General features: G+C 42.1%; 1 protein-coding gene across 4 annotated transcripts in view; it reads right to left on the reverse strand.

Moving 5' to 3' along the window:
- The window catches only part of DPF3 (double PHD fingers 3), a 291,918-nt gene that overhangs the window by 13,748 nt on the left and 263,670 nt on the right, over positions 1-14,500 (reverse strand). For all 4 annotated transcript variants that reach the window (XM_055538553.1, XM_055538554.1, XR_008699677.1 and 1 more), the window contains one exon: positions 6,050-6,162. In XM_055538553.1, coding sequence (XP_055394528.1) covers positions 6,050-6,162 — 113 coding nt within the window. Of the gene's footprint in view, positions 1-6,049; positions 6,163-14,500 lie in introns of those variants that run through there.

The following is a 14,500-nucleotide window of genomic DNA, read 5'->3' on the forward strand; positions in this document are numbered from 1 at the left end:
TTTTCTATTTGCTTCTCAGATAACTGCCTGCCAATATTACCAAAAAAGAGCCAAACAAAAAAAAAACCCAACCCACGCTATCCCCCATGAGAAACACACTTTAAGGGTTCCTTGCTCCTAAATATTTAAGAACCTGAATTCACATATGGCTACAGTTCTAAGTATTTAAGAACAAGAATTCATGTATGGCTACAGTTCCAGTAGAATGGGAATCCTTTTCTGGAATGTACATTCCCACCCACTCTGACAATAACCAGTCACTAGTTTCTTTATCCTTCTTCTATTTCTCTTACACAATTAAAAAGATATATGTATATTTTCTTATGCCTTTCTTACAAAAATGGCCATGTGCCATAGATAATATTTTTACTTTGCTTTTTTATTTTACAATATATCCTGGAAATCACTCCATATTAATTCATAAAGATGCTCTTGTGTTGTTGTTGCTTTACAGTACTTCATTGTGCCATCCTTTATCCACCCATGCTGTGTATGAGCATTTAGGTCATTTCCAATATTTTACAAATATAAGCAATGTGGTCATGAAGAACCTTATGATATGTATTTTCACAGCGTTATGGGTATATCTTTAGGATGGGATAGGTGAGACAGCCCAGTCAAAAGGTAAGTGCATGGTGGTTGTGTTTGGTACTGGTAGAACAGAGGGTTGTACCACTTTGTTTTCCGGCTGACAATGCATAAGGGTGCCAGCTTTCCCACAACTTCATCACAGAATACACTGTCATACTTTTTTCCCCTAATTTTATGGGTAAGAAAGGATATCTCAATTTTGTTTACAGTTAAATTTCTTTAATTATGAATGTGTTCAAACCATTTTTCCCCACATGTATAAGGGTCATTTTTATATCTTTTGTGAACTATCTTTCACATTTTTCCCATTTTCTATCAAGTTTATGATCCTTTGCCCTTCAAACATTAAGGGTTCTTTATATATAATACGTTGCCTCCTTTATCTGTAGTATATGCTGCAAATATTTTCTCCCAGTTTGTCAGTTATCTATTTATGTTATTGTGTTTTTTAGTATGCAGATGTTTATGTGGTCAGATTTGTCAACATTCTCTTTTATTCCTAGCGAATTCTGAATCACAGAAAATCTCACCTTATATTTAGATTAGAGAAGAATTCATCCATGTTTTCTTCTGATACTAATATGGTTTTACTTTTTATATGTATATCCCCAGTTCACATGAAGACTGCTATTCTGTATTACACAAGATATGGACCTAATTTTATCTTTTCCCAAATGGTCACCCTGTTGTCCCAGTACCATTCATGAAAATGTCTATCTTTGATCCAATAATTTTAGATACAACCTTTGTGTGTGTGTGTGTTAGTGTGTTAGCTGCTCAGTTGTGTCCAACTCTTTGTAACCCCATGGACGGTAGCTCAGCGAGCTCCTCTGTCCATGGGATTCTCCAGGCAAGAATACTGCAGTGGGTTGCCATTCCCTTCTCCAGCAGGTATTCCCAACCCAGGGATCAAACCTGAATCTCCCACATTGCAGGCAGATTCTTTACCATCTGAGCCACTGGGAAGACCAGACTTTTATCTTACACTAAATGTCCATATGTAATTGGGTTGATTTGTGGGTTTTCTATTCCATTCCACTGGTCTTTTTGTCCATACTGTTTTAATCTCAGAGGCATTATAGTGTGTTTTAATGTCTGGTAGGAGTCGACTCCCTTCATAATTTGTTGTCTTTCAGTGTTTTGTTGGCTAATCTTGCATTTTTTCCATATGAATTTTAGAATCAACTTGTCTAGTTCCATTAAAAAGCATGTTGATGAATTTATTGGGTTTAAATCAAATTTATAAGTTAACTTAGGAAGAACTGAAATCTTTACAATTTGAGGCTTCATTCTATCCAAGATCATAAGGTAAGTTAAGTCACTTCAGTCGTGTCTGACTCTGTGTGATCCCATAGACGGCAGCCCACCAGGCTCCCCTGTCCCTGGGATTCTCCAGGCAAGAACACTGGAGTGGATTGCCATTTCCTTCTCCAATGCATGAAAGTGAAAAGTGAAAGTGAAGTCGCTCAGTCATGTCCGACTCTTTGCGACCCCATGGACTGCAGCCTTCCAGACTCCTCCGTCCATGGGATTTTCTAGGCAAGAGTCCTGGAGTGGGGTGCCATTGCCTTCTCCGAGATCATACCACGTCTTCATTTGTTCAAATCTATTTCTATGTCTTTTCAAAAGCATTTAAAATTTTTCTTTATTTAGGTCTTATGTACTTACAGCTAAGTTTATTTCTAAATATTTCTCCTTTTTTGCTATTGTAAGTGGAGCTTCTCTACCATAATGTCTTCCAACACAAATAATGTTATTATTTGTGCATATAAGGGCTATTAATTTCTGTATGATAATTTTATATATTGCTACCTTTAATGTTTGAGTTAGCTTTATTGTTGATTCTCTAGAGCTTCCCAGATATACTATCATGAAATAGAGAAAAACTTTCTAATTTGTTACCATTCTTATTGTTACTTATTGTTATCTCAAGTACTTATTGTACTTATTTTTATCTCTTACCTAGTTGCATTAGCTAATATCTCTAGAGTAATGAGTAGTAATAGCATTAGTGGGCATCCTTACCTGGTTCCTGATCTTAGAAATGCCTCTAGCATTTCTCTATTAAATAAGATAATGGCTTTAGTTTATAATGTTAAGAAAGTATCCCACAATTTCTATTTTCTTGAGTGTTGTGATCATGAATAGGTGTTGAATCCACTCCCTTATTTTGAAAACTGATGAAGGAAAAGACTCAAGTGTTTATCCTGCTTTTTCTAAATAATCTATAGCTGAGGGTAACCAAATACAAGGCTTGGAAGTTTCTCTTTTTAGAATTACTCCAGCTATTAAACAAAGAAGAAGAAATCATAGATTAAGAATATCACTATTTACAATCCTTAATAAAATGGCTGTCTGGGGAGGCCTTACAAATAGCTGTGAAAAGAAGAGAAGCGAAAAGCAAAGGAGAGAAGAAAAGATAAAAGCATCTGAATGCAGAGTTCCAAAGAATAGTAAGGAGAGATAAGAAACCCTTCCTCAGCGATTAATGCAAAGAAATAGAGGTAAACAACAGAATGGGCAAGACTAGAGATCTCTTCAAGAAAATTAGAGATACCAAGGGAACATTTCATGCAAAGATGGGCTCAATAAAGGACAGAAATGGTATGGACCTAACAGAAGCAGAAGATATTAAGAAGAGGTGGCAAGAATACACAGAAGAACTATACAAAAAGGATCTTCATGACCCAAATAACCACGATGCTGTGATCACTCACCTAGAGCCAATCATCCTGGAATGTGAAGTCCAGTGGGCCTTAGAAAGCATCACTACGAACAAAGCTAGTGGAGGTGATGGAATTCCAGTTGAGCTATTTCAAATCCTAAAAGATGATGCTGTGAAAGTGCTGAACTCAATATGCCAGCAAATTTGGAAAACTCAGCAGTGGCCATAGTACTGGAAAAGGTCAGTTTTCATTCCAATCCCAAAGAAAGGCAATGCCAAAGAATGCTCAAACTACCGCACAATTGCACTCATCTCACACGCTAGTAAAGTAATGCTCAAAATTCTCCAAGCCAGGCTTCAGCAATACATGAACCGTGAACTTCCAGATGTTCAAGCTGGTTTTAGAAAAGGCAGAGGAACCAGAGATCAAATTGCCAACATCTGCTGGATCATGGAAAAAGGAAGAGAGTTCCAGAAAAACATCTATTTCTGCTTTATTGACTATGCCAAAGCCTTTGACCGTGTGGATTACAATAAACTGTGGAAAATTCTGAAAGAGATGGGAATACCAGACCACCTGACCTGCCTCTTGAGAAACCTATATGCAGATCAGGAAGCAACAGTTAGAACTGGACATGGAACAACAGACTGGTTCCAAATAGGAAAAGGAGTACATCAAGGCTGTATATTGTCACCCTGCTTATTTAACTTATATGCAGAGTACATCATGAGAAATGCTGGGCTGGATGAAGCACCAGCTGGAATCAAGATTGCCAGGAGAAATATCAATAACCTCAGATACGCAGATGACACCACCCTTATGGCAGAAAGTGAAGAGGAACTAAAAATCCTCTTGATGAAAGTGAAAGAGGAGAGTGAAAAAGTTGGCTTAAAGCTCAACATTCAGAAAACGAAGATCATGGCATCTGGTCCCATCGCTTCATGGCAAATAGATGGGGAAACAGTGTCAGACTTTATATTTTTGGGCTCCAAAATCACTGCAGATGATGACTGCAGCCATGAAATTAAGACACTTACTCCTTGCAAGGAAAGTTATGACCAGCCTAGATAGCAGATTCAAAAGCAGAGACATTACTTTGCCAACAAAGGTTCATCTAGTCAAGGCTATGGTTTTTCCAGTGGTCATGTATGGATGTGAAAGTTGGACTGTGAAGAAAGCTGAGCACTGAAGAATTGATGCTTTTGAACTGTGGTGTTGGAGAAGACTCTTGAGAGTCCCTTGGACTGCAAGGAGATCCAACCAGTCCATTCTGAAGGAGATTAGTCCTGGGTGTTCTTTGGAAGGACTGATGCTAAAGCTGAAACTCCAATACTTTGGCCACCTCATGCGAAGAGTTGACTCATTGGAAAAGACTCTGATGCTGAAAGGGATTGAGGGCAGGAGGAGAAGGGGACGACAGAGGATAAGGTGGCTGGATGGCATCACCAATTCGATGGACATGAGCTTGGGTGAACTCCAGGAGTTGGTGATAGACAGGGAGGCCTGGCGTGCTACAATTCATGGGGTCACAAAGAGTCGGACACGACGGAGTGACTGAACTGAACTGAACTGAATAAAATAGTCAATGTTTGAAGATCACCAACAGTTGCTACCTTCACAAAAAGAGAGATACCAGGTATTACGTACCTCATGATGAAAGTATACACCACTGTTTATTAAGTAGTCTTACTATTTTTATATACTAAAGAGGCAGAGAAAAAGAGAGAACCTGGATGTGATGAAGCCTCCAGCTCTAAGCACCATCGTACAAGAAATAAAAGAGACAGAAGAAAATGTCAGACACCACCATAGGGATACAGTCAGTAAAATAAAATCACGGGAAACTCTATTGAACAAGGAAACTGATTTATTTAACAAAAAAATCAAAGGGGGAAAAAAGAGCAAAATGAAGGGAAACCCTATGTATTAAAAGAAACTTTAAAGACATACCAATTAACTGGCAATGCATGGGCCTTATTTAAATCCCAATTCAAATAAACCATAATAAAAACATTTAGAAACAATTTAAGATAATTAAGACAATGTTTAAGACAATCAAGGCAATAGAAATATTGACTGGATGTTTGATTATATTAATTATTGATTTCTTAAATCTATGCTAATATTTTGGTTATTTTTGTTAAAAAGTAAATCCTTATATGTTTTCAACTTGTAAAATTTATATTCACAATCTTTTAAAAAGTAGTCTTTATCTTTTTGAGATATGTATGGAATATTGTCAGGGGAAATGATATTATGACTAGCATTATAATTTCATGCAAAAGAGGTGGCAACATTTACAATATAAGAGTGGACATGTACTGATCATTGTTGAAGCTGGTGATGGGGTACACAAGTCTCATTATCTTTTCTATCTTTGTATATGTTTGAAATTTTCCATAAAAAAGTGTTTTTTTTTTAATTCTGCATTTATTATGCTTAATATTTAGACCAAATGACACGACACATTCCAGAACGTGGTGTAAAAACCCAAGCACATTCCAACAGTAAGCGATGGGCACCATTGTCTATCACTGACCCCTTGAGGGTAAAGGCCAGCAAGGCAGTCTCTGGCCATTACCTCCTGCACCTGTTTCTAAAGGCACAAAGAGTAGCCAAGGTCATTGTCGCACAAGGGTCCCAAGGGTCCTCAAGGCAAAAGTCAAGGGGGAAAGGGTCCTGATGGATATTTTCCCCAGGAGCCCAGGGATGAGAATCCCACCTTCCTCTCCATCCTCAAAGGACTCCCAGCTCCTTGGATTTCCCCTCCCATGTGGGAAACCCACACTCACATCATTCTCCGAGGTCCCACAGAGGATGCAGGACTTGCATTCTATGCACTGCCACTTGTAGGTCTTGACAGCCTCGGTCATGTTCAGGGTGAACTGCAGGCAGGTGGGGTGACCTGGAGGAAGCAGAAATGGCAGCATTAAGGCCAGGGGTTCTGACCTGTCACCCCCTCAACACAACATTATGCCTCACTTGGAGGGAGGGTGGGGTAGCATGTGTTGGAATCAAGAGAATCAAGAATCAAGAGAAGCAAACTGGGGGCCTGGATGGGGCCCTACCTGCCCTCTTCACCACCACCCACAGTTACAGTAGATCAATGCCCAAAGAGAGGAGTGAGGAGTAACCCTTTGCTGGGGGGAGATGTCACCCAAGTCCTCTTGCCCCTAAGAGCCACGTCCCCCCAGAGGTGTAACCAGTTGATGAGGACAGAAAGTGGTGATCATAGAGAATGAGAAAGGAAATCACACAGCACAAGGCGATGCTATGAGAGTCAGCAACATCATCTCCCCAGCATCAGCTATGGTGGGAGCAACATAAGAGCTATTTGGAGTTGATCCTTCTGACCTGCAAAGTTGTTCATGCTGCCTCAGGGCACAGGGGAAGAAACCAGAGAGAGCATGTAAGCCTCCCAGGGACAGAGCTCAGGGGCACTGCCACCTAAAGTGTCCCTCCATGCCCATGACCAGGGGACCAGCAGAAGTCCACACCCTGCACAGGAACAGCAGGGAGGCTGGAAAAGTAGAGCATCATTGCAAGGATGTCCAGGTCTGTCCTGAACTCTTCACTTCATCCCAAATATCATGTTAGCCAAGCCAATAGCAAGAGCAGGGAGGGACATTAATGTGACCTTAGAGCACCCAGCCCCAGTGGTCCAACACCAGAGGTTTGGCCTGCAGGGCTGAGCTCTATCCTCAGTTACAGCTCATCCAAAAGACAGAGGCCAGCAGCGAGAGAACAACTGTGAGCCACAGAATGTGAAGCCTTTGACCTTCTGTTTGACAGGGACAGGAAAACTGGACGAGGTCCCCAGGTCACTCAGGGTTGTGAATCAGAAGGCAGAGCACTCAGGGTGAAGCCTGTTATGGACACTGTCACAAAAGAATGGACAGTTTGCCTATTTCTGGGGGTTCACCCTTCTCCAGAGCTTCCAACTCTGCCAAATCCACCATATCATGCATTGCTTGGCCTCTATCCCATGAAGGATTGTAAGCTTCCAAGGAGAAGAGTATAGATGGGCCTCCAGTTAGAGGCAGTTCTACCAACCCAGTGTCCCCCACAGAGAATCAAGATCCACATGGTAACACCACTCCTTGGCAAAGTCACAACTCAGCAGGAGACCCCCATTTCCCCTTTTCCATATCCTCACAAAGCTGGTTCCATCATGGTCCTTTGGGGGACATTCAGTCCATTCAGTCAACAGACAAACCCTTCAGATCTGCGGGCCCAGCAACACACACCACACCGAGCTATCTCTGAGAGCAAGAGTGGGGACTCGTGTTGAGGGGAGCTGGGGACACTTCGCAAACAGCAGGTGAGAACATTGAGGTGGGGAGGAGCCTAAAAGCTTTTCTAGGACTTCTCAGAGGCCATCCAAGGTAGAAACCCCCAAGGCTCTGAACCGATAACTTGCTCAAAGCAACACCGTGACCCAGGGGAGAGAGACCTTACATTAAAAGCTTGGATGAACATCCAGCTGATATCTGATGGCTTCTCAAATATCTAAGGATGCTGGCCAGGGTTGTTCCCTACCCCGCTCTCTCACACAGAGTACTGGGATGGGAATAGGAGAGAATACACCAGCTTGAGATTCTGAGTGGTGTGTGTCAGAGATGCCCATGTTTGGACACCCAGGAAGTTTGATGATTAATTCATGGAGCAGATACCTGGATTAGCAGGTTGTCATTGCCCAGTTCCACAGCCTCAGTGCACACCCAGCCACACCCAGCCAGCTTCATGAACAAGGATTTATTGGACATCTGCTAGAGCACTCATGGTCCCAGACAGAAAAGATACACTGGTGAGCAAGACCACACACATCCCTACCTCCAGATCCCTCTAGCCTGGTCAGAGAGAACTCAAATTAATAAACTACACACATACCTATTTACTTACAGCTGTGTGATAAGTGCCATGAAGGAAAATCATAATTGGCAATGAAAAATCACAGGAGGTTCATATCTAGTCTGAGATGTCAAGGAAACCTTCTCTGAGAAAGATCTTGGAGTTGACACCTGGCAGATGAGATTAGCTGGATAGGTGAGGGAGAGGATTCCGTGTGTGGAGGATGGTGCATGGAGGGGCAGGGCACTGAGCCGTGGAGGAACTGGGCAAACTCAAAGGAAGGGAAAAGCCAGTAGGCAGAGGCTCGCAAGCAAAGCAGGAGGGGAGGTGGGTGAGAAGCACCCGGAGACGAGCTAGAGTCAGACTACCCGGGCACGTTGTGCCCCTCATTAAGGATCTGGGGCTTTAAGATCATTTAAGCCTTTTGGGCAAGGCAGTGACTAGATTACTCTGTGTGTTTTTCTAAGATTATTAGATTTTTCATTTTTTTTTTAAGTTTTATTGGAGTATTGTTGTTTTACAGTGTTGTGTTAGTTTCTGCTGTACAGTAAAGTGAATCAGCTATATGTTTACATATATCCCCTCTTTTTTGGATCTAAAAGAGCATTCCTTCAGCAAGAGGGAAACTTTGGATGCTGAAGCAATTCTGAACCTTGATTGCAGTGGTAATTATGTATGTGATAAGACTGCATAGAACAATACACATACATGCATAAACACGTGTGTGAGTATAAAACCAGTAACACAAATAAGGAGGTCTGTGATTGCATGGCTGTCAATCGCCTGGTTTATAGTGTACTGTGGAGCAGAGTGTACTACGGTTCATAGTGTACCTGGTTCATAGTGTACTTACATACCTACAAAAGTACTATGGGTATGTAAGATGTTACCATCGGGGGAAATGAGCAAAGCATGCATGGGACCTCTCAGTAATGTATTTTATAACTTTCCATGTAGTTACAATTATTTCAAAGTAAAAAGTTGAAAAGATCTTTTTAAATAAGGAAAACACACAAAAAAAAATTGTCATCAAAAAGGAAGGAAGAAAAGGGAGGGAGGGAGAAAGGAAAGAGTTGCTGTCAAAGGAAAGAACTAGGGGTGGAGGCAAAGGGAATATAAAGATGTAAGAATTGTTACCAGGAAACTAGTTTGAAGACAGACGCTGCTGGCAGGAGAAAGGCAAGCATGATGGAGGTGAAGATTTGAGAAGTATTAAAGAAATCATTGGCAGGACCTGGCCATGATTTGAAGTTTCAGAGTGTGGGAAAGAGAGAGGATGAGAAGTAGTCTCAAGATTTTGACTTAAGAAAAGAGGTGGGATGCAGTGAAACTTACACAGATGAGGAAGAGTACGGAAAGCACAGAGGGACCAAATGGAAGAGAGAAGCACTCTGTTTTGAGCAGGTTGAATTTGGGAAGTCTGTGATATTTAGGGTGAAAACATCAAGTAGATGAGGTCAAATACAGGGGTTTAGAGCTCAAAAGAGAAGTACAGACCAGACATATAAATTTAGGAGTTTTTGCTAAATGGATGTGTTAATCGCTCAGTTGTGTCCAACTCTTTGCGACCCCATGGACTGTAACCCACCAGGCTCCTCTATCCATGGGATTCTGCAGGCAAGAATACTGGAATGGATAGCCATTCCCTTCTCCAGGGGATCTTCCCAACTCAGGGATCAAACCCAGGTCCCCTGCATTGCAGGCAGATTCTTTATCATCTAAGCCACCAGGGAAGTTTTGCTAAATAGGCAGTCATTGAAACCATGAGAATTAATGAAATTATCTAAGAAAAGAGAAAAGAAGAGGAAAGAAGAGAGGAAAAGATCTAGGACTGAGCTTTAAAGAACTGTTTGAAGATCAAAAGAAAGAACCAACAGAGGAAATTGGAAGGATGGTCAGAGAGAGGTAAGACCAGCAAGTATGGGTCACAGTGGTCCAGAGGAGGAGAGGGTGGTCGGTCGGCTGTGTGGACTGCCAAGGTTCGTGGGTTTGTCGTTGTTCAGTAAGGACCCTGAGTGAGGGCATGTTGCCAGAGCAGAGCAGAAGCTGCGCTACTAATAATAACACCCTAAGTGGTGCTGCCTTCCCTGGGAAGGAAAGTCAGCACATTCCAGAGCGTGACCTGGAGCCCCACAGCCTGCTGGACGCCCCTGAGGGTGGGTGGTGGCGTGGGGGGGTGCAAGCTTCAGGCAGCCAACTGCACTTCACAAGTATCTACTGAACTCCAACTCTGTTCAAGACCTCTGCAACCGGTGTGCTGAGCTCTGAAGACATTTTCTAGAAGAGCTTTGGACCAGTGAGCAGTAGCAAGTGGGCTTGAGAAACTCCTGTTGGAAGTCCACCCTCCCCCCTGAAAAAAAAAATCCCATGGGCTTTCTCTGTGTTCCTGTCTTGAGACAGTCACTAGCCTCCTCGCTAAGACTTTAAACCCAAAGAATGGGAATGGAGCTCACACAGCCTCCACCCCAGGTAAAATGCGAGGCTCTGAGTCTGCTGGTCCATGGGGTTGCAAAGATTCGGACACAACTGAGCGACTCACACTTTCTCACTTTCAGAGTCGCTTCAGCTCTGCCTATAGAGCTCCTTCACTCAGAACTCAGACTCGAGTGGGAGAGGAAAGACAATGATGCAACTTCTCAGCCCGGGAGGGTGAGACGCAAAGAGGTAAGTCACCCAAGCTGCCGTTAGCAGGAGCAAACGCTACACCCAGAACTAGGTTCTGCTTTCTGTGCCACCAGAAGAGTTACCTGTCTGTGCCTGTCTCTACAAACTGGCGAAGGTGTCTCCTTGATAAAACTGCAAGGATAAGGCTTCTTATCTACCATGGAAATGACTGGAATAATGCACACTGTTGGACAAAACAAGAAGTTTCGAGGAAAACTACCAGAAGCCCAAACCTAAGTTTGACTACTAGAATTCCTTATTTAGGTCAGGACAAATTCCTAAAATCTTTAGAAGTGGGTAATGGTCTTTCCAATTCAAAGCGATAGTCGCTCAGTTGTGTCTGACTCTTTGTGACCCCACGGACTATGGAATTCTCCAGGCCAGAATACTGGAGTGGGTAGCCTTTCCCTTCTCCAGGGGATCTTCCCGATCCAGGGATCGAACCCAGGTCTCCCACATTGCAGGTGGATTCTTTACCAGCTGAGCCACAAGGGAAGCCCTCAGTTGTGTCCAACTCCTTGTGACCCAATGGAATGTAGCCCACCAGGCTCCTCTGTCCGTGGAATTCTCCATGCCAGAATACTAGAGTGGGTAGCCGTACCCTTCTCCAGGGGATCTTCCCAACCCAGGGATCGAACCTGGGTCTCCTGCATCACAGGCGGATTCTTTACCAGCTGAGCCACCAGGGAAGCCCTTCCAATTCAAAGGTGGCACAAAATAGAGGCACACTCGCAATAAAGCAATTTATGGTCACTCACTACTTAGGGATTTCCGTCCTTATCTCTTTTGTAAAGTTAACAATCATTCTTTAATGTGCTTGCTTGGAAATCTGAGTTTTCCATATTTCCAGTTTTCTTAAAGCAAGGAATACCTGCATTGCTATTTGAATATCCTAGTGGAGTGAACTCGCAAAGAGTCAGACATGACTGAACATGCATGCACGCCTAGTGGAGTGAAGGGGTAACATCCCTTCCCAGGTCCCCCGGGTGAGATGATTCAACAGGACATTTATAAGATTCCAATTACCAAAATGGATTTAGAAAGTGGGATGGTATGCATGAATCATCTTAGCCAGATCATTAAAAACAAGGCCCTTCCTAGTGTTCCTCCAAAGTGGTTCTATCAGGAGGCTTCAATAAATCTGCCCACTTGTTTACTTGGTCCAGTGGTGAAGTTCGCATAAAGAGACATTCTAAATCCAGCCCTGTGCTGTGCAGGTCACTTCAGTCATGTCCAACTCTTTGTGACTCCATGGACTGTAGCTGGTCAGGCTCCTCTGTCCATGGGATTCTCCAGGCAAGAATACTCGAGTGGGTTGCCATGCCCTCCTCCAGGGGATCTTCCTGACCCAAGGATCAAACCTGCATTTCTTATGTCTCCTGCATTGGCAGGTGGCTTCTTTACCACTAGTGCCACCTGGGAAACCCTACCACCTTCCAAAATGGACCTCAATCTTCCCTACAAGCTGAAACAGAAAATGTAACCCCGGACCACCATGTCCAGAGACCTAGCTTCTGGACAGGGGTTTCAGACAACAGAGATTTGGCTTCAGGGTGCTATTTCAGCAGCTGGGTAGAAAACGGAAACCAGTGCGGTGTGAGCAGCTTCTCAGAAAGAAGACTGTTCATGAGTTGGTATGTACGAAATTACAGTCTCCCTAACTCAGGGGAAAAAAGAAGGCAGGAGAGACTATCACACAAAGTGAAGTAAGTCAGAAAGAGAAAAACAAATATCGTATACTAACGCTATATGTGGAATCTAAGAAAAAAGATATAGATTATCTTATTTGCAAAACAGAAATAGATACACAAACATAGAGAACAAATTTATGGAAACAAAGAGGGAAAAGAAGAGGTGGGATGAATTGGGAGATTGGGATTGACTTACATACACTATTGATACTATGTATAAAACAGATAATTAATGAGAACCAACAGTATAGCTCAGGGAACTCTATTCAGTGCTCTGTGGTGACCTAAATGGGAAGGAAATCCAAAAAAGAGGGGATGTATGTATATGTTTAGGTGATTCACTTTGCTGTAGAAACTAATGGAACATTGTAAAGTGACTGTACTCCAATAAAAAGTAATTTTTAAAAAGAAAGAGAGAAGGCAGGCATCTGAAAACAGGAAATGCCCCCTTGCCCCCTGAAGGACACGTCTCATGTCTTTCCAGAGCCCACGTGCATAGACGCGGAGAATGTTCCAGGGACAGTGAACAGGAGTTGTGGTATTTGAGTGGGAAGGCACACAGATAAATGTCCAGGCCAAACCAGTGTCAGTTTTAGGTTCACAGCTGCCTACTTCCACACATGCTCATACACAGCTACCCACACATATGGATATTTGCAACATTCTAGGGGTAAAATATCTAAATATACCTTGTTGATTGAGTTCATATTACAATTGTGACTTAGACGCTTCCAGAAGTTACCAGTCGGTATCACTCTGCAGGTACTCAGCACAGGGAGAGAAACACAGTTCATTTTCAACAAACCCTGGGCAAAAAGAAATCTACAAACTACTATGACATGTGTCTCTTACATTATGATCCTTATTAAAAGAGTTTTTTATTTCATTATTGCCAATATTTAATTTGGACTAGGCTAAGCCACATCACTGATTAAATTAGAGCTCCAGGAAAAAAAATTATCTCTCTAGGTATTTGCTGAAAACATAAATAAAACAGATACAAATAACTGTGGAAGTAGCATGGTCTATTATTTATTCATTGTGAAATTATAAACATCCAATTATATTTTATTACCTTATTTATCAATGTTGAACTCTTAAAAACTAATTTCTCAGGAAAGGAAAACCTAAATATCCCTGGTTCTCAGGCAAGTAACTGCAAAATTCAAATTTGTGCTCCTCTGTCTCATGCCTGGTTTATAGAAATCATATTATGTAAAATATGTAGGATCAATTCCAACCTGAAATAGCACCAAAAACAAGTCTCCATAAGCCTTCATTAGAAAATACTTTGGCTCAAATTTCTAGCAGTTCTCTATATTCATACACACATACAAGTTCTAATATTTACATATTGCAAAAATACATAAGAAGCTTCAGCTATAAAGAATTCATGCACAGTGCAATCAAATCTGAATCATACATGCTAAAGAGTAATTTGAGGAGAAAAAAATACTACTACCCCACCTGGGGAAACCATCTCACTCCATCAGACCCATTCATTTTCCCTTATTCTCTCTCTCCTTCCCTGTCTCTCTCTCTCTATTTCTCCCTTTCTCTCTTTCTCTCTTTCTCTTTCAATCCCCCTCCACTTTGAGACCCAGTTTGTCAAGAGGAGGGAATGAGGCTCTGAGTCTTTATACTTAGTCTGTAAAGGGAGATGGAGACCAATTCTGAGCAGGCAAGAATTCAAACTTTGTGTACCTCTATTGTGACAAGCTTTTACTCAGGCACTGCTTCCCCATACTGATTACTTCTCCAGGCCTTCTTTGCAAACCTTCTGCAATGGTCTCAGGCTCACCTCTCATCTGCCCCAGATATTACTTCTAACACTAGGACATGTACAAATCTATGACCACAATGGAATTCCAGAGATATCTGCATGGCTCCCTTTTTCTCATCATTTTGATGTCCTTCAACAAGGATGAAGAGGAGAAAGAGAGTAGAAAGGATAAGACCAAAGTAACAAAAACACACTCAAAATAAATGATGGTGAATGCCATGGCTACCTTTTGCTGGGCTAGAACACTACCATCA

The sequence above is a fragment of the Bubalus kerabau genome, chromosome 10 (genome assembly GCF_029407905.1).
Source record: "Bubalus kerabau isolate K-KA32 ecotype Philippines breed swamp buffalo chromosome 10, PCC_UOA_SB_1v2, whole genome shotgun sequence".
NCBI lineage: Eukaryota > Metazoa > Chordata > Mammalia > Artiodactyla > Bovidae > Bubalus > Bubalus kerabau.